Below are 24,496 nucleotides of genomic sequence, written 5' to 3'. Positions count from 1 at the left end.
AAAGTTAATATTAAGGTTTACCTTTTTGTTATTTTGAGTGGTTACGTAAAACAAAATATAAAAACTTTAATATCCAGTCACTCAACCAACTCATTTTACCTAACTGTAGAAGCATACACATGAATACCAGCAACATTTGTTCCAATGCTTAATATGACTGGAATATTACGCCATATCCCCAATTGTAGGTCGGTAACATAGGTTTAAAAATATATATATACTGCATTGTGCTTAATAATTCGTGATCCTGAATTTTCACACGAGGTCAACTGTGTTCGAGAGAACTGTTCGTAAAACGTTTTCTGTCAATAATATCACAGAGTGCTGTTTTTGTTACCAAATAATTATAGCTCTATGATTGAACATAGAGAACCAGTAGACACTGACGTGTTATGATGACATTTTCAAAAGTTCTAGCAGGCTTCACTCTTCACGACTCATACTTCAGAGGGGAAATAATATAATATATACCGGTATATTTCGAATGATCTACCAACAGAATAAAGGTCGGTGTTTTAGTTACTTCATCACATATATAGTTCGTTTAACTAATTTCAAACTTGATACGATATCTTAAATCCCTGATATTTTACAGTCAATTTGAAATCGATGAGTTGATTTCCACACACTTATCGGTGTCCTTGGCATATGCCCCAGGTACGTGGTTCGATGCGTCCCAGATCGTGTAGTCAGTGGGCGAGACGTCCTCGGGCATTCTACTTGCGTCGAAGGGGTTTACTCGAATGTTGATGTTTACGTCTTCTGTAGCAGCAAAGTAATCAGATGTGGTGACGTCATCAATGCTGGCGTATCCCTTCTTTGAGTTGTTGTATTGCTTACATCGACGTGCGGAAATGATAGCGAATACGACGGTGATAAGACATATCACTATTACAGACAAGACTACTGATGGCACCGAGAAGTGATAGTGACTTAACTTGGGTAGCTCGGAGTCGACAAAATCCTTATCACCTGTGGAATTGCGTACATTGCGTTAACGGATATTTGTGCGTTAATTTAAGAAAAGGAGCGGAAAAAAAAGAAGAATAAGCTTTGTTAAAGCATGCAAGCAAACGTGGTGAATGTTAGAATGTACAGGCTTTGCAAATAGCAACAAATAATACAATGTCAGGACGCCCTCTATTGACTAAGCATTTCTATGACGTAAACAGGTAACACAGAGGTTGTCCAAAGCGCCATTGTGGTTTTGATCTGTTGACACAGTTGTGCAACAATGAAAATTACGTTTCGGGGAAATTTTACTATATTGTAAATAACGAACACCTACATAATAAAACACAGTTTAACGACATTGCTTTTTACCCATCTACGTCATTTAATACTTGACTGGTCTTGAGAATATCGCTAATTCCATACTTACCGTATCTGCTGATGTTACTGCTCAAGTCTGTATAAGTTGGAACATCCTTCAACAGTGTATCATGGCGACACTGAAAGCGTCTTGGCATGTTTTGTGTAACACATTCTGGCACTCTCGTTTGCAATATGTTTTCATCAGTTGAAAGACACCAAGAACACGGTTCACACTCGGCGGTTAATATGTTGCTATAGTAACCTGTTTATTCCGTAAAAATAATGGCAAATTAATTCATATAGTGGTGTATATAAAAAAATGTCTATACTCCAAGCCAAGACTCAGTCAGTTTGAGTCAGTCTGTGCCACAGTTATCTTTTTATTATTTCATGTGTGCAGAGAACGGTGTGGACGCTTGAACATTTCCAGTGTTATCCAAAACTCTAAACAGACTAAGTGATCAGAAAAGTATGATCTCACTCAACCAGAAGAAGCTTGTTATACGAAGTTTTTCTGTGAGCTTTGAACACATTTTTTTTCACACTCACTGAACCTTTCCAAGAAAAGCGCCTGCAAAACATCCTAGTACCAATGTAGTACTTTCATTGTGTGTTTTAACAATTCCATGGCTATTTCTCATACTAGCAAAGTTTTCACATAATCGTCCACGTAGTCATCAAACTAAATTAAACATCTTATAATGTGTTTGAGAGAACGCACAATTAGTCAAATTGGGATGTCAAATGTTACATTGCTAAAACATGAATACACAAGCACGCCACCAACGGCAAATTACTTCGATGATTAGACAATGGGAAGTATCACATGACATGCAAATACATGTAGTGTGTTTTTGACCTGTGTAACAATACTTTGTGTCAAAATCTGTCTATAATTAATCGTTTAGTATTATTCAGCATCAATATCCAACAACGACGATGAAATCGCGTTTAGTCATTAAAATTCCACTGAAAATGTGCATTTTTGTATCATCGTGTTCATTTCCATATCCATATTTCCCAGTGGATGATTAACATGATTATTAATTCAAACAGAACCACATGGTTCATACTGTATTACCATTTCTATGTTAAATTAGGAGATATTCAACTTTTATTTGAATAAATTAAAATTAAAACGCAATTCTATGTTGCAATGCATTGAATTTAGTTTAATTAGACTCCATTTAAAACGCAGCCCTATATAGGAACTCGTTTTAATCGCAACTATATTAAAAGTTAATTCAACTATATTAAAAGTTCATTCAATGATGTCTTCGGAATATATAGCAATACAAGTATATGTGTTTGTGTGTGTGATCTAACTATATGATTTCAGTGAAATGTACTTACCATGGTCACATACTTTCCCACATTTTGCATTCTGTGTTTTCGTGCAATTCCTGGTTGTAGCAAGGTGTGCTGGACACCGTGTGCATGGTTTACACTCTCCCAACCTACTCCATCCTGTACTGTATGAACCATCGTCGCACTGCGCACACTCGGTATTATCATAATCGCCGCATACTCTGGATACGTACGATCCTGGCGGACATTTTCTGCACTTTTCGCACTGTATTTCCCCTTTTATATTAACAGCATAACTATTTGTTTTACATAATGCCGCCGTCTGCAAGAATATAATTCATTTGTCAATGACACAAAGTCGGTTATTTCTGTCTTTTGAATGTTGTCAAACCTGATGTCTGGTATCATATTAAAAAGGATACACCTTTCATGTGACAACGCAAATTTGAGTCTGTACCGAATGAATATATACGAGATACATATATGAGTAGCTTCGCAATTTCCATTTTATCTGTTTACATGTTCACTCATTTTGTACCACAAGAGTAGTTTTGACCCAGTTTTGCATTGATTAAAATGTAAACGACAATAATGGGAAGAAATGAAGCTCAAAGTAAATTTAAAAAAGTGATTTGATCAGTAAAATATATGGAAACATTTAACTCCACTTAGTCATCACACATCTACAACATTTTGCATGGTGATTTTAATTTGACCGCGCAACAAGTGTATTGTACTTACAGGGAACGGTTGATTTTTGTTCAGTTCAAATACCAACTAGCACTGTGCATGTTTTCGGCATAAGTATGGGCCATCTAATATGACATTATCTCTAGAATTGTAATTTCGGCACCAAGTTAGTTTTAGGTCTCGCAAAAAATAAAATGTTTCTGGTTGATTGTTTTTCAACAAAATGGAGTGGTGAAACGATTTATGTATCCACTTTTTTTTCTATTTGAAACAATCGACGGTGCGCAATTTACGCAGGTTTTATTAATTCACAAAAGAGGGTGTTATGAAGTGGTAAAACAAGTGGGAAAATGGACCGCTTTGCTACATTAATATGAACTACGCAGTGCTTTGCTACAGTAATACGGACTACGCAGTGCTTTGCTACAGTAATACGGACTACGCAGTGCTTTGCTACAGTAATACGGACTACGCAGTGCTTTCCTACAGTAACACGGACTACGCAGTGCTATGCTACAGTAACACGGACTACGCAGTGCTATGCTACAGTAATACGGACTACGCAGTGCTATGCTACAGTAATACGGACTACGCAGTGCTATGCTACAGTAATACGGACTACGTAGTGCTTTGCTACAGTAATACGGACTACACAGTGCTATGCTACAGTAATACGGACTACGTAGTGCTTTGCTACAGTAATACGGACTACATAGTGCTTTGCTACAGTAATACGGACAACGCAGTGCTTTGCTACAGTAACACGGACTACGTAGTGCTTTGCTACAGTAACACGGACTACGCAGTATTATGCTACAGTAACACGGACTACGTAGTACTTTGCTATAGTAACACGGACTACGCAGTGTTATGCTACAGCAACACGGACTACGCAGTGTTATGCTACAGCAACACGGACTACGTAGTGCTTTGCTACAGTAATACGGACTACGCAGTGCTATTCTACAGTAATACGGACTACGTAGTGCGTTGCTACAGTAACACGGACTACGCAGTGTTATGCTACAGTAACACGCACTACACAGTGTTATGCTACAGCAACACGGACTACGCAGTGCTTTGCTACAGCAACACGGACTACGTAGTGCTTTGCTACAGTAACACGGACTACGCAGTGTTATGCTACAGTAACACGGACTACGTAGTGCTTTGCTACAGTAATACGGACTACGCAGTGCTAGTCTACAGTAATACGGACTACGCAGTGCTTTGCTATAGCAATACAGCAACCGTGGAACGAATTTCTTTTGTACTCCCGCTCTTAACCCTCACCCCAGCCACCAACTCAATTTGGAAAAAGTTCCTTTTGTACCTCCATCGCTAATCCCAACTCTAGCCCTCACCCCAACACCTCCAGTCAACTGTATATGCTCCCTCTAGATAACCATACGTGTTCTTCGGAGGGGCATATACAATTAAATTGGGAAGCGCTGGAAGGTAGGGGTAGTGTTAGGATTAGAATTGGGGGTACAAAGAAACTCTTTCCTTTCTTTTGAACTGTATGACCCCTCTAGATAACTACAGCTGTCCTTGAGGTTAAGACTATACTAAGGGTTGGCCGTACGCAAGTTAATGACTGCGTCCACACTTCACCTCTACAGTTACAGACAGTTATAAAGAGACATTGGCCAGACGATTATCTGAGCGTCAACTTCTCCTATCGTTGGTTTCAGTTAGGCCACAATCCCACACAAATCAGCCATAACGAGACAAGCACAGCATTTGTATCGCTAGCAGTGTGCGCCACATTCAAGTTGTTGACCTACGCTGAAACAGCATGACAATGTCCTTGGTCGACCAGCAAGAAAGCACTTTGTTACACGCACTCATTATATCATTCACAACTACAATAACTCACCGTATCCACGAAAAACAGTATAACCAACGTAACTGCAACGGCTTTCTTTATCGGACTATCTACTGCCAGTTTGTTGTATGACGCCATTATAAATGATATGAATACTAGTAGTTCAGATTTGCATGACAATTGTGTACCCACCTGGAAGTTCAGTACAAAATAAATAAAAGTTGACCTTTGAACCTCACTGATTGTATAGGTTAGAACATAATCACGTGCAAACACGCAGTTCTTTATTCTCACCCCATATTTTTCCATATTACGATATTAGTCATATGCTTTGAGTTCTGTTCGTCCGCTTGTCCATGCATTCGTCTCTCATCGTCAGATCTAGGACATGCCTGGACCGGTTTTGTTCCATGTTGGTACAAAACTAAGTCAGAAAGGACGACATATAAACGTCGATTTGTTTTTTTTATGACGAAGGTAATTTTCTTTCGTGATTAGATTCAAAACGATCAGAAGGCGGTCATTTGATTTTCTGTCCCTTTCTTAGTGATAGTTTTACCAATTTAGCTTGATTTGCTACAAAGGCAGGACATATTGTGTTGAATGTTCAGTTACTTTTTAGAAAACGATGAAATTCTGCGGCCATTCTTGTTTACAAAAAATAAAGTCAAAAAATTGTAACATGCTGATATCATTCAAATTTGGTAGTTAACGTCGCTCACGGTGTGTTACTATGGTAGTGTAAGGTTACTGACCGACTAAATGAATTTATAGTCGCCCATTAGATCATTCAACTATATTAATTTGGTATCACAAAGGTCACTTTGGTTCATAATTACATGGATAAAAAACAGCCCATTCCCCTTCGAATATATATGTTAGTTTCAAGTTCCCGGATAGTGGAAACAAAGTGTTATATTGGAAAGCCATTCTAATTTACCTCGAAAACACTACAGTAATAATTTAATTTTTAATGCCGCCGCCCAAGTTGTTTATTTTATAAATAAACACAGAGACAAGTATTTAACAATGCATGGGTGCGTAATTTAGGTGCACTTTTACTCTAGAACCCCCCCCCCCGGTCTAGACACTCTGTAAACAATACAATAACACTTTATTATCACCGTAAAGAAATTACAATTTTTTTCGGCTCTGAGTAATAAAGTTAAATTAATGAAAACATGAACACACATTAATTATAATAAAAGTATCAAAAACAAAGAAAGTTACTAAATGCTTCTTTTCAAGTTTGCATTATCAATGTATTAGATTAGTGTTTTCAGTAAATGTTTATCTGCTACTTTGATGATTATCTTGAATTTTTCTGTTTTGTCCATCTCATGTAAATTAGTAAATATTTTGCTAAAGTCATCGTAAAGGGTTTTTCTTTCAGAAGGGTAAGCTTTACAAGAAAGCAGAGTGGAGTAGTCACTTATCATGCATCATAATTAGTGGCATGAGACAGAAAGATGTATTACTGAATTTAATTAGTTTTCGTCCAATGAGCCGATTACTCTCGTCCAACAAACTTGACGTACTTACAATATCACTTGACTCTTCGTAATTGTCAAATTTCAGTGTGAATGTATTTTTTTAAATCCCTAATTTTAGACCACCATATTAAAAAAAAAAGATTTAGTTATCCCCATGGTCATCCGACACACATCTATACGCCTATTGTACAACATTTTCTCCTGACAAAACAGCATGAGACTAAATTTCAGTTCCTGCTTAGCATTTGTAAATGAGGACGTTTCAGAACAAATTTACAATGCACATAAGATAAATAAAAACTTTTTAAAGCGCCTTAGACTGACGAAATACAACTATTGTAACACAACCAGCTGCCAATGAGGCATTTAAATATATATACCATTAGGACAGAATAATATAGCATGAATTTATAGCAAAGTGTTGTAAATGCATTCACGAGTTAGGTAAAAATTGAACCAAATTACATTGTGTGTAATGCAAAGACTGTTTACATATTTTTTACAATGGTTTAGGCAAAGAAAATTGGTTCAAAATTTGACACAATAAATCATCTTGCAAACTTTACAAACCAGCAATTTTAATAATTAATGCCTTTATAAAACTCGTAAAAAAGAGTTTACTTGCAACTACATGAATATTTATAAGAATAGTATGTAGTTGTACCCTGAATGCATACAAAAATTACATACGCAACACAATTCAAATTGAGTACAAACTATTATTTTTATTCCGAGTGAAAACAAAACGTATCCACAGTGAATAGAACAGCGTAAACACAAAAATTAGCATAACAAAAGATGACCTTTCTGACCTTTTACTAACTGTGTTAACGCCATTTGAAATACAGGGTCGTGTACAGTTTCCACGCTTTCATTCCGGTTTTTGTACAATTTTGATTGTAATTTGCCCATTGAAAGTACAGTTGTGAAATAACCCGGTTTTGTGACTCATCAAACCACATTGTCGACCGAAATTTGAGACGCGGCGGGCACGGTGTATCATGTACGGCGACCGTCACGGCGACCTCAGTCCCAAAATCTGACCTGGATACCTTTGGTATAACCACAGTTTTGTGACAGTATGACTGACAAGTTTTGTCGTTGTTCTGGGGTAAGTTTGATGGTGTAAGATCGGATGTTTTTGGTGACAGATTCATGACATGCCTCCGGCCGAAAGAAAGACTTAGCACGCCGTTGCTTTATCAGTCAGTGGTTGGTGTACACTCGACAAAAATCTGCAGCTTTCATCATCTCCTGTAATTTATTTACCTATAGTGGAGAAATACAATACCATATATCGTCGTCGAATTCTGCGTTTTCCCGAGTCCTTTGAAACAGATGGCAATTCCCCGGGTGCAATTTCACTGCAATTTTATCAGCTAGAATTCCAACGCCAATACGGAAAACCGGTTGTAATTGGTGGCATACATTTTTGCCTGTTACTCGTATTTTTTTTTTGCAAATTGTTTTGTCCTTCAATCCCTCAATCTCATCTAGTACTTAAAGATTATGTTTTCTTTGTTGGAGGTTCGCAATCCATCTCAAAGACACAACACGGTAAAGACAGCTTTCTGGCGTTCGTTTAGGCATCTCACGGTTTTGATGGACGGTGGTTTAGGCAAGACTTTTATTATCCATTGTTTCGCGAACGCGCAGAATGAACAGGAGCCGAAAATTAAATAAAAATAAAATGTTATTTCAGCGTAATTTCTTGTGCCCGCCGAATTGTAAGTGCAAAAAATTACTAAAAAAAATATTTTTATCCTCATTTTTTTCCGCCCGCCGCATAACAAATCCAAGTTGCATTTTCGTGGGAGTATCATGATCAAAGTACCGGAGTCTTGCGCAGATGAGAAACAAGATTATACATGGAATAAAATTTTATTTCATTTCTTCTCTCTGATCAATGATCTCACTTACAATTCTTTGAGAATCACACAAATCTAATGAAAAAAAAGGATTAATTTTATTTTTTTCCGTCCTCCTCAAAAAACTTTCCTTATAAAAACTCGAGAAACAAGGAATAAAAAAAAGTCTGGCCTTATAGGTTTGTGTGGCGAACGACAATCACCCAACTATCGACGCTCACAACTTGGATCTCACCATTAACAAAAAGCAATATTATGGTTATATCATTTTTCAGATGTTTTTAATTCGATATTTTTTTTCAATATTTTTTTTTCAAAATTCAACCACTATATTTCCCTAAAAATCAAATATTACCGGTTTTATGTATTTCCGTATTAAACCTGTAGTCAATTCATGTTCCAGGGCCACTTGGTTTAGCCGTGCATTATCAGCCAATACACCAATAATTGCATATGCAAATTTCGTGTTTGGACCAATCAAATCAATAGATTAACACCATCAATATACTGGTATGATATAATGTTTTATATACTATTCGTGGCTCGCCGTTGCTATTTTGTCGGCAAAAAATAGCACAATGCAGTATGGGAGTTGATCAATTAGAATTCTAGACATACACAGCTCGACGCCCGTGGCGAATAACAAATTCCTTTTATCGGTCGGTTGTTTCTATGGTTCAGAGCACCTTGACAAATCAAGTCAGTAAAAATAATGCACGAGCGGCACTTGTCTACTGGTACGAGCTGTCTCTATATGTGTGCCCTAGTTTGCAGAATAAAGCAAAGTCTTCACTGGTGTTGAAACCAACTGTTGGAATTCTACCATTATAGCAGTCCCATGCTCTCTGGATTACTTTTTCATTAGAACCACTCTTACGCATTGAGCACGACCCTCTACGTTTCGCCAACAGTTCCCATTGTGGCACACCATACCTATAATTCCCAAAAAGAGAATGATTTTCAAGTTTTATTAGACCTACAAGTGATACATATAACACATAATTTTAATACTCATGTTTATGTAGATTGAAATGTGGCTTTCATGTTAGCTAGAACATGTTCTAGCATGTGCTATGATTTGTAATATGAGTGTGGGTGTTAAATAATCGATATATATTTACTTGGTCAAGAATATACCCATGAGGGATTACTACAACCGGCATCATAATTGCATACAAATTGGAATGATTAAAATTACTTTGTTACAATTGTTTTTACTAGTACTATCGCGCAAGATGACACATGGTATAGCGAACGCTCGATGAGTTATCCATTCAAAAACACGCATCTCCATCCTTTAGCTTGACAGGACCATCAGTGATATCCCGACACACATTGCAACCATATCACGGTCAAACCTGGGTTGAGTCCAATGAAGTACCACTGTTATATTCATTGAGAAGACTCCGCCAAATATGCAGGATCGGAATGGCGGCTCCATTAGAACAAGACATTGATTGTTAATCAATGGTGTAGACAGAGAAATGCCAGTGGAGGATCGAGGCGTGTTATGTTTGATGGTCGGACCAACACATTAAGGACGTCCCTTTATTTGGCTAGGCCATTTCTGACTTTCAGTATTTTCATTTGAGGCTTTGTTTTGGTAAAAGGTATTAGGTAAAACATTTATTAAGGATTTAGTGTAAATTATACGTAATGGTGGATGGAGCAATCTCGGCGAATCACAGAGGTTTTCTGAAAAAGGTGTACAGCGTATGGAATATCTTGCACTGCCTATTATATAACTTTTAGTTTTTGTTAATCGTCTTTCCAAGTAAGTAGATTCAACTCCCACATGCGGCTTACGTTGATGAGTTAGAAATGGCACATGTTTCAATGATTATAGTATACACTATAGTACCGGGTTCAGTTTACACCTACAACTAGGGATCTTCATAAGCAATCTCACGAGTAGAGGTATAAATTAAATGATGTTATTTGTGTAGCGACCAGGTACCATGGAGATATTTTCTGTGATATATAGGAGAAAGTTCACATTCCCTTCGCTTTATTGCACCTCTGCTAAAATACACTCACAAAATTAGTCTCTCGAGACTGAACCTGGGAAAAAGTTTAAAAATAAAGGAAATCACTCCAGGGTAACACAGCCAGGTATGTTGTTCCACACAGACGTTTGCTCTCTTCCTCATTTATTATCCTATAGGTTATCCGGTCATCCAAGAGACTGAATACCATTGGACCCAAGGTTATAGGGCTGGGGGCTGTTATGTCACTGACACAGTACAATATGTATTACTTGTTCGCTTCTACTGTGGGAGATATGGAATAGAATTATTTTGTCAGAACAGCTTCTTGTCACTGCTTTTATAATCCTTTTTGAAACATACACATGCAATTCCCAAACTGGGGGTGGGGTGGCTTTAGCCATCATAATAAACTGTAAAATGACCACCAAACAAGTTTCGTTTACATACTTGCTCAGTCAGACTAGAGTGTACCCCTGTGTTCAGCTGTGTAAAATTACTAACACACAACCAATAGTTCACCATAGTTTCGTCTGTTTAATTAAAGTTTACCTCATGCTTTCGTACAAGTCGGACACTATTATACAAATTTATCCAAATATTTCGACACAATGAATGAAATGTTGGTTTACGTATTTTGTGGACTATTATATCGATATTTGTTATTCACCATTACGAAAGAAAGAAAATAATGTAATTGACTATAATTCACCTGTATTTCCTGACAGTGACTAAGTTTGAGATGAAACCTAGCCGGAATTCAGTCAGGGAAGATATGTATACTCTGCCCTTAGCTTCTTTGTATGAGTGGTCGGGAATGAAGTGAATAACTGCTGACTCATTTGCGTGCGATCCTATGTATATTCCTAAATACAGAAAAAACTAAAATAAGTTTATTTATATAGATATTTATTTACAAAATGGAATTTACTCAAATTAGCATTTGCATGAACCCATGTTTAAGCGTGTATTTTACTTGTGATCTGAAACCATCATATGAATTCATGATTGCTACGACGTTCGGTGATTATATCCCGCAAAATATGTTGTTTTACCTGAGAGATTTCTTTAATACCCGCACTTGGCGTTTACAACATTATACAAATGTACACCCCAACAGAGGTGGACATACAGCTTTAGCGACCCGAGGCGAAACCGAGGTTGACAATAGACTCTGAGGGTCTCAAAAACTGTACATTTGTACTATTATACCGAATAAATCTTGAAATAAATTCACGGTTCACGCTTGTAGAGCCGAATGCATGTTTGAACATAAATATACAAGTTGAAAGAGTTCAAGAGCAGTGATTGAATTATATTAAGTTTTATCATGGACGCCTTTTTATATTCATGGTTGTTTTTATAAACGTAGTTTCAACAGCTTCAGCCTGACGAAGAATTGATTTTTGCAACAACAACCGGCGCCATCCTGTGCGCAGCTACAGGCTACATTGCGTTTCAGTTCGCATTACATGTAGAACACTGCAACGAGCTGCACACGGAGCTGCACACTGCTTGAGTATAGGTTATGTCATCACTCATCATCTCTTTCAACAAATACACTGTACATAATATGTCAATATTCTGTCAAAACACACAAAATACATAAAAAAATAAAACAAAACGATGTCGTCACACGGCAAATCCCACGACTATTTAGGTTGACGAACTACGCAATCGCATATCGAATGTCTCAAAGCGCGTAGCTGAGCGCGCTGGCGAACACACGACAAGCTTGACTAAAAATCACGCGAAATTGCTACAAAATCCTAGTTTTTCTCTCCAATAAGATAGTCAAATAGTGAACGTAAACCTGGCAAACCAATCAGTTCACGAATATTGCCGCGTATTTTGCTCCCCTGACAAGTTATTGACGTAAATCAGGTAAATTGAACAGGAAGGTGCGCGGATGGAGGTTGACATACAATTATGGCAAGAGGTAGACATACAAAAATGTCAAAATGTCATAATAAATAACTGTTATATGTACTATACGTCACACACTACATCTATATAGACAAACTCACCGTGGCATGTCGAGAATAGCATGCCGCGATATACGTATATATGGTCACCTGGATCTAAATCGTCCGGATTTACAAAATGTGACAACCAAGAAGACATCTCCAGCCTAAAAATGTAAAATGGTTAATTATTCTGAACGTCTTTACTGCCTTTATTGATATACGTATACAGATTTAAAGCAGGAGGGTCGTCACCTGCGCATGCGTCACATGACCATAGTCTGTCATTGTTTACAAACAAGCGTCTACCCATGAGCCTTTGCGTTTTAGCGTGTGTTGTTATCGTCGCTTGGGACTCAATTCCCGCGCGTGCGCAGGTGATGACCCTCCCGCTTTAAATAACTGAAACTTGGAGTCGATGTTTTAAATATTCTTGATAATTTAATACAAGATGGAATAGCGATGTGATAAACATTCACATTGGTGTGAATAGTGTACGTGACTTACGAGTATATTGTGTAGTTACTTTCAGCACATTGTTTGCTTGTCCGCTGAAACATTTCAATAGTCTTATCATTATAGTTATGGACTACAGGTCACCATTTTGAACTTTGGATACCCATGGTGTACTGACAATAGGTTCACGAAAACTGCCACATACCGGGTGAAAGAAATCTCGTATCGTACGTCCGTATTGTTGAGAAGTACCACATAAACATTACCAATGTTGTTATTTATCGAGATGGTAGACACATACCTGCTTTTCTTGGAATGATATTCGCACCTCGACGAACTGTACACTGTGCTACAAAATGGCGCCCCTTGGTGAAATACTAAAAAATCTACATATGACTCATCGCTTCGTGGAAATTGTTGAAACGAAACATGCATGACGTGTTATAAGCGGTGTTCTTTACTGTACATGTTAATCACAATGTTACAATACAGAATACAAACAATACGTCATAAGTTCTGCTGCCACCTACCACTGGAGTGACTCAGAATGGTACCTTTGACATCTGAACAAACTGAGGCACGCAGCCTTGACAATACTTAGTTACATAGCAAGGCGAGGTACGTAACGTGACTGTAGATTTAAAAGTTAAATCTGCAGGTTTAGGGCTATAAACAGACCAATTGTCTATAACATTTTCTAATGTAAAATTGTTAAAATACAATCCATTATGGCGCAAATCGATGAAACTATTTTGTATAACTGTATCTCTGGTAAATAAAATGTTGTTTAAATTATAAAGACAGAATTAAACTGAACTGCAAGCGGCATCAGCGGGGTTTAAGCGTAGCGGTTCATTGTATGACCTGATAGGGTTTGTGTGGATGGTATGTATTTTTGGTCTACTGACTGATAGGTAATTGCTGTGCAGGGCCATGCATAAGCCATAATTGTATGCAGTTATCGTAAAAGTTATTACATTTAAACAAACACTATACATTTTAGTTTCTGTCGAAAATCCAAAATAATAATGAAATCGCGTGACTGATCAAACTTATTTCATTTTTTTCATTGTTGGCCAGGTATATCACGTACAACATTTCAGTTTGATCAGTTGAAGCACCCATAAGAAACAAATACCCAAAATGTTGCATTTTCTTGGCGAACAAAACCATGTGACTGATCAAAATTATATTGCGTAAGAAGCCATGGCAATGCAGACACAAAACATCAAGTTGTTCGGTTGAAGCATTCATGAGAAACAAATGCCCCAAACTGTGGGGGGGGATCAAGATGGCGACCAAACCACATTACGGATCAAAATTATATTATTTTTCTCATAAAAAAAAGCTGTGACCATGCATGCTACATGCAAAATATCAAGTTGATCGATTAAAGCCGTCATGAGAGACAAATACACACAATTTTACCCATATTTTCTGAAAAATAATAATGACAGGCAAATCACGTGACTGATCTTAATCTCTTCTCAGCTGACTGAAATATAGAAATGCAAAGTGGCAAATTTGAAAATAATCGCGTAACTGTGGTATCAGTTAAAGGAATCCTAAATGGCGGCCAAACCATGTGACCAACTATAATATACTTTTCAAACTTAAATGTGCTGCACAAATGTGTATGTTGGGTCTGAGGAAGAAGATTTTTAAACGTTTTTTTTTTGCTGTTTTTGGAAAGGCATTTGAGCACTACAGTTAATGTTGCTGATACACAAACAGCAATATTACGGAATTTATAAAAATATCTATCATTCTGCTCGTATTTGAGAACATGTTGTTCTCGGGGTACCACGTAAGAAAGTGATTGCGTGGGCCTGGAGTTATAATTCAACAACTTACACTTACAATACAAAGACTTGTGACTCACAAAATTTACAATTTACAAGGAAGTAGTTATAAATAGTTGTATGATGCAGTCATGGATTCTTACTATACTAGACTGTCATTGGAGCAAACACTCACGTGATATATACAAATACAAAAGAGTGAAAGCGAAATTAAATAAAATAGCAGTCCGTGCAGAGACGTACAGGAAATATCTTGCAGAATATATCTAGTAAGTGCTTTCTTTTACATACAATCATTCTATTAATATATGTGTCTCGTGAATGAAGTTAGTGCTAGAAATTACAGTCACAAGTAGTCTGCTGTTAAAAGAGGGGGGGGGGGTGATCACACCATCGTCCCCACAGGAGCAGCCCGCCAACACAGTACTCGAGTCAACACTGAGGCCGTCATAAGTTACCTGTTTAACTCATATCCTAAGACGTATAGATGGTAACCTGCATATAACATCCAGATATCACAGACGTCAGGGGGACGGCATGACGGCATTACGATTTGCCATTGGTAGTACCCCATATTAGTATTAAACAACGATTATGACAAAGCGTCGTGAATAAAACAAGACGCAAAACTTTACAAACATTTAATGTAAAATCCTTTTTTTCTTTTTTCACTGAAAGACAATTTGGATATTGTATTGGATTAATTTTCATTGATTTTTAATAAGTTGAATGTAAAACAAAAACAGATATATTCACCAAATTTTATTTCCACTATATCATCCCTTAATCATGCAAATAAACAGTGAAACTGCAATTACTAGTCGGATTTGAAGTAGATTTGAAAGAATTGTATTCCTTGACGTTGAATTGGTGGTGCGTGTTGATGATGGTGGTTTCAGTCATGAAATGTGAACCTGAAACCTGTTTATTTATAGATCTGCTGTATGGTTTTGTTCTGTTATTGAATCTGTTATTGTTTAAATATTGGAATTATTACTGCTATTCAGACCAACTTATGCATATACAAGGTAATACGACCGACGTGAGTGGAACACGCAGGAATATGCCAAGGCAAGAAGCAGGAGGCTTACAAGGTGTGATGGCGGTTCAGATGGTTACAACACACACAACCCTGAAACCGAAACAGTTGGTAACAGGTCTTATGATGTAACAACATTGGTATGTCTGCAGAATGCCGTGCAAATTAAACCTTATGACCTCACCACATTCAGCAATAGAATACAAAGGTAGCTGATTAAAAAAATTCTTTTTCATCGACAGTGTTGGTAACAAAATCAGGCAAGATTAGTGTTTTGGATAATGTTTGGGCTGCATGTTTTGAGAAAAAGTAGCAAGACTTGCAAAACAAATGAAAGAAATAAGTTTATTGTTTTAGGTAAAGATTATTTTGCCTGTAATACTCTGAATGAAGAATGCACTGCTATCACTGCGATGAAAAATGCCCAAGGCTTCCCAGTAACTCTATGGCAGTAGATAGTAGTATTTCCATGGTAGGACGATATACCATGGTTGCTCATGTTTAGAAGTAGGCCTCAGAGGTGAATAACACACAAAAAGGTTAAACACTATGTCAACTGAAATTGACAAATAACAATATATTGCGATAAGGATATAAACCATTAACAAAATTGAGTTCAAATAAATGCATGAGATGTGGCCCACTTGTGAACCCGGAAGTATTGTCGATTCTTCTCTAAACAAAATCGATCAAAAGGAACTAATCAGCGTCTGTATTTTTTATACTCCAAAGGGTCCATTTTTATTTTACCATTGCAAAGTATAAATTATTGTGTGCTGTATCACATTTGCACATAATTTGTTGTGTTAGGGTTAAAGTTCAGGGTCATGGAGTGTTTCTGATGCTTTAAATTGATGTCGGTGTTCCAAAATTACGTGAGGTGAGGTTGAAGTCAGTCGCCAGCACAAAGGTTGGGGTCAGTTGCCAGCACAAAGTCCATGAAAAGGGGACCCCAATGGCCTTGCCACCGACGCGCCATGGGTGGTTTTTCACAATTAGTATATCCTATATGGAACTAATCGGCGTCTGTACTTTTTAAATTTCATGTTAATAAAGACAATTACACATATTATTTTACCATTGCAAAGTATAAATTATTAGGTGCTGTATCACATTTGCACATAATTTTGTAGTGTTAGGGTTAAAGTTCAGAGTGAGGAATTTTTTTCTTATGCTTTAAATTTATGTCGGTGTTCCAAAATTACGTTCAGAATGAAGTTGGTATAATAATACGAGTGTGGCTGCTGCAAATATGTCGTGAATTGGGTAATAGCTTGTGGTATTTGTGACTGCGACAGTGGTCCATTCCTTAAATACATAAATAAATACGCATTCAGTTAGCAACGTTGTACCATTGACAGTTAAAAATGCGAGGGCTTGGTGTTACAATGCAAACAATGACCAATTTGCAAGGAGGTAAGCTATAAATAGCAGTATGATCCTGTTTTTTATGGAATCTATAATAGATTATCATTGAATCAAATACTCACGTGATATATGCAAATACAAATGATTGAAAGCGTAGTTGAACAGAAGAAGTCTGGCAGTTCGTGCTGAGACGTACAGGAAATTTCTTGCAGAATATATCTAATAACTATTAATATATGTCTCATGAAAGATGACACATACACATACTGGAATTGTCACAAGAAAGTTTTCTGTCAATAGAAGGGGAGTGATCACAAGATGGTGCTCGACATTAACTGATTGAAACCTCCCAAACGCGAGATCGTCATAATAAAGTCAGTGGCGATGTTACTTAATAAACGTTCTCAAAATGTGAATTCAAGTAATTATGTGTAATTAGTATTCATAAGCTGGAGCAACCCATAGACTTTCCGAATTGAATTATACGACAGAACGTTATGGCCTATCCCAGATAGTATAATATACAAAGCTCATGAAAAGGAAACCCTAATTGCCTTGCCAACGACACGCCATGGGTGGTTATTCACACAATTAGTATAACCCATTTACCTAACAGTGCGATTATACAACCAGGTAGGAGAATTTTTGCATACATACACTTTGCAGTCAGGACATCACGATGCCACTGAGGCGTGCTCCTATCAAAATATTGTAGTTTGTAAACATGTACTTATAAAAAACAGCGTATTTACAGAAATGTATAACTGGAATTGGGAGCGCGTGTAGAAGCAGTCTTTCCTTGGCGACTGATGTGCAAGCAGGTCGTGGTCATGTTCCTTCCCTGCAATATTGTTGCTTACATAAACTTTGCTGTCACAATCACGATGGCACCATAGATCACTTGGCGGAACCATTACCAAACTGAGCAGACAAGGTAATAGAATTGGAAGCACGTGTAGAGGCAGTCGTTCCTTGGCAACCGATGTGCAATTTATGAAGCGTTGAAGGCCATACTGTAAGCAGACTGACTATGAGAGCTTTACCAGGCCAATGATGGAATCCTAAAATTTTGGTATGAACATACATAGTCACTAAACAGCGTGCTGACTGAGGACGTTTTTGGGAGTTGGACAAGGAAATCGCCGATTTATTACTGATAGAAAACACTGCTGGCTGACTACAACAAAGACCATTGCATTTGTTACTGGTAACATTACCATCCCATACACACACTTTTATTAGTATAAGGAACTTTGAAGGCTGTAGTGGTATTTATTGTAACTGTTATTATTCATTGTATTGTTTGGAAGTAAATTATTTATTGTACGTGCTATTTTGCTCATAACTGTATTGAATCTATTATTTTCACAATATCGTGTTTGTATAACATGCGAGTGACGTTACATCCCCTATCTACTATGACCGTTATTCACAGTGAGATAAATTTGGTTATTTATTGATATTTCCAGTGTGATACTGTTTTCAACGGGTAAAACATCCTATGATAAATAGTATCAGTGCTGTCTTTCACGGAACAACATTCAACATCTTGACAAACTTGTTTCCCGAATTGTAAACACTTATTTACTGAATTATCAAGAGACTATTTTGTCTCAATTCCACATATTTGTAATACTAACATAATTCAGCCAGCATGTAACTATGAATATTGCAATATTAAATATGTAACAATTAGTTGATTCATCAACATCATTGGCGACGAACTACAAAAGCGGTGATTCACCTGAAAGCGTCTTAACACGTTAGTTAAAAAAGATATACTAAGACCCAATAACAAACAGTGTGCGTATAACAATCCTGAAATGGATGTGAGAACTGTGACATTACAAATACTTTGTCAGTTTTGATAATACGTTTCAGTTTCATTTTGTAGTTGTTGTTTTACTGGTGAGACACCTGACTCGTGACAATGCCTCTGTTCCATGATATCGACGAGTCGGGCTTGAATCCAGGAGACCATATATATGTATGGAGGACATTGTATTTATACTCGCATCACGGTATATATTTTTTAAATAACTTGAATGACACAGATTATTTGTTGAAAGGTAGTTGCAAAAGCACTTTGGTTTTGTACATTTATTGAATCGATTCACTGGCATCTCCATCCAATTACAATACGTGTTTTCAATACCAGAAACACCCGGGCCATATTGAGTATTCAAAATAAACGCAAAAATAAACAGTGCGTTTTCGTGACATTTTTGCAATATATGACTTCAATCATACATATTGTTCAAAACAGTAATAATGAATATCAGCAACTGTTAACCAATGACAAGTACTACACCGTAGATAAATACTTGACACCAATGTATATTACATACCTTGCATCGATGTTAATGTGTATTATACAACTAAGACATTACGGTCAAAGCCGTACTTAATACTATATTGAAATGTTGTTAATAACAATAATAATGTATATAATTTGCTTATTTCAGGGATTGTAGCAGAGAAAAAAAGGGGTGTTTGGCAAATCATACATTTTACTGGAGATGAAAGCAAATCAAAGAGCACAGCCAGGATTAGAATAACGTCTCTTGAGGAATTTAAAGATAATGATGATATACGATTATATAGGTTTGTAAATTATAGAGGCTTGGGAATTGTTTATATTTGCCAGGAAATTCACGCTCAATTGTATTATTATTACTGCAATTGGACAATTATTGTAAGCCATAAAAGCATATTTTTCCACACAGTGGAAATTTATTAAATTAGTTGTAATAAAGTGTCGTACATGTTACGTATTATATACATATGTACGCAGTGTTGCTCAAACCCTGGCTTATTTGGACAGTGGTTGCTACAAGGACACTCAAAAGGATTGACCCGAATTGGGATTTAACCTAATATCTGCCATCATTTGTCACTAGCTGGGGAGTGGAAATGAATTAACTTAGGTGTAATGTAATTAGAAAGTATCGTATATGTTACATATTAAACAGATATTCATCAATTTTCTTGTTAAACAAACAATCATTTTTCTTAATATATTACTTTTGTATTTGGTATATTTTTTGTTAGTCCTTATTGGTGCATTTTTTCCATTTGATCTCACATCTATTAAAAAGCATTCATTATTGTGCTGTGAGCATTACCTAAACCAAATCCACTTAATCTAAATCCTTTTGTCATAAATTTTGTGTATTTAAAAAAAAACATTATGTAACATTGCACGTTTGGTGCAGTTATCGCCTTACCCTTTCTTTCAATGCATGCATTTTTTTGATATGCTCAGGTGTTCAACCTTGTGTCAGTATGTGCAATATGTCGAAATCGTTGTTTTAATTGTAAAATTATTAGTTCTTCGCAAGTTAGACTTCAGTAACCTACAGCAAATAAGGTCGATATAGTGACAGTTAATAATCGATGATCATATTATGAATAGAATAGAATAAGTCAAGCTATAGTGGTGGCGTGACAGTCAAATAAACGAAAGTTTTGGCTGAGATATGATTTTTTGACAATCGTCTCACTACTGACTGCACCAAGCTGATATATGATGAGCAGATGTGCTGATTAGATTTTGATACAATTCATGCATATTAATTAGCTATTTATTGCATTAATTAATTTATAAGTTAGTGGTCTTTGAAATTTATGAACAAATATTTGACTTGGGTGAGTAGCCTAATTTGCATATTGCGATAACGCATTCTGTCGCGAAAATAATGGTAATATTTCATTGTAAGGTCTGAAAATTTGCGGGTTTTAGTATATAATAGTTTAATACATCATGATGGGTGTTATTTGAGCAGATACAGCGACTAAAAACATAAAATGTATGCAGTTTTATCTGTATGGCGAGTACGCATGCGCAGTTACAAGAGTGACGCAGCCATTTTTTTCAGTTTGAAAAAGCAGGACCCTTTCCAATTTTCATAAACGCAAGTTCAATTTCACTTTGTTGGTCATATTCATCAATAGACGAAATCGAAGGCAGAATCCCGTACAGCAATCTTGATTCGCGAATGTGCAGTGTTCTCCGCAGGCCTTTCAAGCAAATAGCAGCGTCGCTTTCATTTTGCCCGTGATTCTTGAAATCCTGTCCACGATACTTGTATTGTTACTATTATTAAGTGTCAGCCTCGTCTTGCACATCTTTAAAATAATAATATGTATTGATCAAAGGATAACCCTGCTTTGTTAGCCTTACAAAAACAGCGATAAATAATAATTTGCGCAATGCGTCGGAAAGATCTATCCCGATTTACTGCACTGTGGTTAATTACTGTGGAAAAAACACGGGTTTTGGTAAGTTTATCATTGTCAAATGCAACGAAAGTCATCTTTTATTTTTATGTTTATATTGTGGCTTGAATGGTTCCAGTTTAGCTCGTTATTTTGAGTCGTTATTCCGGGAGTGATGATTTTTTCCCACCGGTTCGACCGAACACCTGTATCTTTTTCCAGTTCCGTGTCCTGGAGACGGATGATGTTTTATTGACGATCGGTCCAAAATCGTCTACGGTATTGAAGCTGTAGCTGTAAATATTCATCAAAATGTATCAACATTTTGTACGTTAAACAATAATAACTCTTTATTAAAGTAATTGAACTGATTTGGACTGGAATCAAATATTTTTTATTTGGGACACATCGCAATTGATCAGGAAATATTTGTTGCTCCAATATTCAGCATCAATGCCGTTGGAAGTTTGCATTGTTTAATATACCTGTTTATAGTGTTCTAATCATTACGATTTACTTATTTTTTGCTTCCATTCTAAATAATTATGCTCATTGTTTGATTGAAGCGATAAACGAACCTTGGCTGGCGAAGAGGCATCAGGAAGTGTACACATTTGTTGGAAGTGAAAAAAATATTCAATGTAATGACAAAAGTTGTAAAATAGTGTGGAATCTCTTTTGTAAATAAAAAATATACTAATATACTATTAATTGTCTATTAATGGTTCATTTAAGTGAGCAAAATATAGCGTACAGAAAGATTGCCCGTAGAGTATTGCTAAACGTAAGCAACCGACAGCCTGTATAAAAGGCCTAGGGGTGCTGTGATTGGATATTACTTACGCGAGATTTGAACGGGATTTACATAGGCATTGGATCAGATTCTTGTCGGTTTTCGCAATTACCAAACTTCAAAAAATAAATTATACAACACAATAAAAATAAAATAAATATACAAAAAAAAGCCAAAACTAGGATCTTATTTTAATCAGATTGAATCTAGTGTTTCCATAGTTTCCCGGACATTTTGATCAATTTTATTGATATTTGGTAAAAGTATGGATCGACCTACATGCAATTATCAAAAGATACTAATAGAATTACATGCGATGAATGTGAGCCATAATATACTATTTGTCTAAACACAAGGTGGGCACGATTGTCTGGTCATGTTACATCATTAATATGCATACATGCGTTTACAGACAAATCATTATATATAGGATACCAGTTCGATGAGATTTACATTAATCAGAACAGTTCGTCGGATGTGTTCCTAGCGACCAATCTAACGGTCACATCAAGAACATAAACATAATTACCATTATACTGAATACAAAAAGACAATCCCACTCGCAACTCATAACAAACAGTTTACATCTGTAAACAATCATGTCATTGACCAATTCACCCAATTCGTGGTATATACGTTCATACTTTGTTCATGAGTGGTGCAATGCGGTAAAATATACCATAGGCTGCAATGTCGATCACTGGTGCTTGCAGGTATATTTCATTTTTAAGTTCTGCCAGAAATACGCAAACTAGATGGTCATTTGTTCATATCTCATGCATTTGTATATGTGTGATATGGTAAACTGGATATGATAGTTTACAAATCTTACATGCGTATTTGTGCTGCTTTAGACTTATCCGAGAAACAAATTCGGCCTCAAACTAACAAGGTATTCATACCAAAAATTGGATACATCTATAAACTTAAAAGGGATCGGATTTGTCATTAATCAAACTTTGAAGAAATAGATTGACAGTTCAATATCCTTAAAACGAAATAACTTATCTAGCTACGATTAGTTGTACTCAACAATGCATTTTTTAAATGTACTCCTTATTAGGTTCCATCTCATGTCGCCATAATTTCTATTTAACATTAAGCTTCTTTTTGAAGTATAATTATTTTCTGTAACAGGTATGATAGTTCCCTGGGGGTTTGCAGATTAAAGAGACGTGGAACCTGCTGTCCTGTGCCCAGTGATCCTGTGGAGGATGTTTTGCGTCGAGCTAGAGAATGTTTAGATGAGGGTCTGCCTGAAGATGGCGAGTATAATTTATTGGTGAATAACTGTGAACATTTCTGCTTGTACTGTAAATTGGGGCCGAATTACAAAGCCCTACAACGCTTTAGTCAAGCCTAATTCTAACCACAAGAATCATGATTCCAAAATGCTAGATTGTGTTCAAACATAATTAATTGCCATAGTTTATCGTGTTATAAGAGTAGTCAGAACACGTTCAATCATGTTAAGTTCCACCCAGGGATTTGGCACCATGGTTGACCACGGTCAGAGATTTTTCAAACAGACTCAGTCAGGTTATAACATGTCTGGACGCGTTTTATCTCGTGAATTGTCTTGCAACCTAAATTATGCAAAAACATGTTTGCACACAGTTACATGTATTCATTCGCAGGCAGTGAACCACATTGTGACTGTTATTTTGTAATCATACATATTATTGTTCTAGTTATACTTGCATTATATTATGATTTATGTAATTCATTTTACTTTATTCTGCTCCAGCCAACACACAGAGACAAATATCTATGTATATTTCCATTACATTATATTTACCTTACATGCCAAACTTTATTGAGCACAATTTCGGTTGTAATTCAATTTTTCATCGCGAACATGTGGAATACTAGTAACAGTCACATGAATATTGCTGTTGTTCTTAAATGTTTCCTTATTGAACCCAGAATTCAGATGAATACATAACATTTTCATTCACTAGTCTTGTCTAGTATAACATTCAGAAGGAAATCGGGCGTCAAATTGTTTTTATAAATTTTACGGTGCTGTCACGCCGAGGGGTCAGATTTTTCAAGTTTTTAAATACTATTTGTGTTAAAAAATAGGTATTGACTGTAAGTACATTTTTTTAACAAAGAAATATTACCATCCCAGTACTTTGTTTTTTACTGCTTGAATGACGTGAATGCGAGTGGTGTGTTGTGTTCATCGTGTAATACAAAAATACAGCGCCCCAGCAGCGAAATTAAAATAAATAACCTCTAACTCATATTTTCATGAATTTTAATTTTAGCGCAAATTACGCGAATTACGCGAAAATTTAAAGGCTGGTGGTTGTCGCGCCGCGCATGTGAGACATTTGTGTTTGATTGATTGATGAAACTTTTGAT

The 24,496-nt window shown here is 36.4% G+C and overlaps 3 protein-coding genes across 3 annotated transcripts; 1 reads left to right on the top strand and 2 right to left on the bottom strand.

Annotated features, from left to right (window-relative positions):
* LOC100367807 (uncharacterized) lies at positions 1-5,299 on the bottom strand. Its single transcript, XM_002731782.4, has 4 exons — positions 5,192-5,299; positions 2,668-2,944; positions 1,382-1,576; positions 1-972 (listed from the first exon to the last, which is right to left on the bottom strand). Exons 1-4 carry the CDS (start codon positions 5,276-5,278, stop codon positions 596-598), a joined length of 936 nt encoding a protein of 311 aa, XP_002731828.3. The 5' UTR covers positions 5,279-5,299; the 3' UTR covers positions 1-595.
* Positions 5,300-7,338: 2,039 nt separating this feature from the next.
* On the bottom strand, positions 7,339-13,160 carry LOC102804571 (uncharacterized). The gene is made up of 4 exons (XM_085498006.1): positions 12,958-13,160; positions 12,514-12,617; positions 11,199-11,352; positions 7,339-9,434 (listed from the first exon to the last, which is right to left on the bottom strand). The coding sequence occupies exons 1-4, from the start codon at positions 13,008-13,010 to the stop codon at positions 9,233-9,235; spliced, it is 513 nt and encodes a 170-aa protein (XP_085354132.1). The 5' UTR covers positions 13,011-13,160; the 3' UTR covers positions 7,339-9,232.
* Positions 13,161-14,845: 1,685 nt separating this feature from the next.
* LOC100367656 (uncharacterized) lies at positions 14,846-24,259 on the top strand. Its single transcript, XM_006812755.3, has 4 exons — positions 14,846-14,977; positions 19,010-19,136; positions 19,581-19,719; positions 23,264-24,259. Exons 2-4 carry the CDS (start codon positions 19,046-19,048, stop codon positions 23,487-23,489), a joined length of 456 nt encoding a protein of 151 aa, XP_006812818.3. The 5' UTR covers positions 14,846-14,977; positions 19,010-19,045; the 3' UTR covers positions 23,490-24,259.
* Positions 24,260-24,496: the final 237 nt, after the last annotated feature.

Source organism: Saccoglossus kowalevskii, chromosome 4, assembly GCF_978046115.1.
Source record: "Saccoglossus kowalevskii chromosome 4, keSacKowa6.1, whole genome shotgun sequence".
In the NCBI taxonomy this organism is placed as follows: Eukaryota; Metazoa; Hemichordata; class Enteropneusta; family Harrimaniidae; genus Saccoglossus; species Saccoglossus kowalevskii.
Note: the sequence above shows the minus strand (reverse complement) of the source record. Positions and strands in the feature narration are given on the sequence as shown.

Excerpts from the sequence above, each read along its gene's own strand:
- LOC100367807 (XM_002731782.4), bottom strand. The coding sequence starts at position 5,278 with ATGGCGTCATACAACAAACTGGCAGTAGATAGTCCGATAAAGAAAGCC. Across the intron at positions 1,577-2,667 it reads TGGGAAAGTATGTGACCATG|GTTACTATAGCAACATATTA; the intron begins GTAAGTACATTT and ends CGGAATAAACAG. Across the intron at positions 973-1,381 it reads CAGTAACATCAGCAGATACG|GTGATAAGGATTTTGTCGAC; the intron begins GTAAGTATGGAA and ends GCAATTCCACAG.
- LOC102804571 (XM_085498006.1), bottom strand. The coding sequence starts at position 13,010 with ATGTTTCAGCGGACAAGCAAACAATGTGCTGAAAGTAACTACACAATA. Across the intron at positions 12,618-12,957 it reads AGTAACTACACAATATACTC|GCTGGAGATGTCTTCTTGGT; the intron begins GTAAGTCACGTA and ends TTACATTTTTAG. Across the intron at positions 11,353-12,513 it reads GCTATTCTCGACATGCCACG|GAATATACATAGGATCGCAC; the intron begins GTGAGTTTGTCT and ends TTCTGTATTTAG.
- LOC100367656 (XM_006812755.3), top strand. The coding sequence starts at position 19,046 with ATGCCTCTGTTCCATGATATCGACGAGTCGGGCTTGAATCCAGGAGAC. Across the intron at positions 19,137-19,580 it reads GTATTTATACTCGCATCACG|GGATTGTAGCAGAGAAAAAA; the intron begins GTATATATTTTT and ends TGCTTATTTCAG. Across the intron at positions 19,720-23,263 it reads GATGATATACGATTATATAG|GTATGATAGTTCCCTGGGGG; the intron begins GTTTGTAAATTA and ends TTTCTGTAACAG.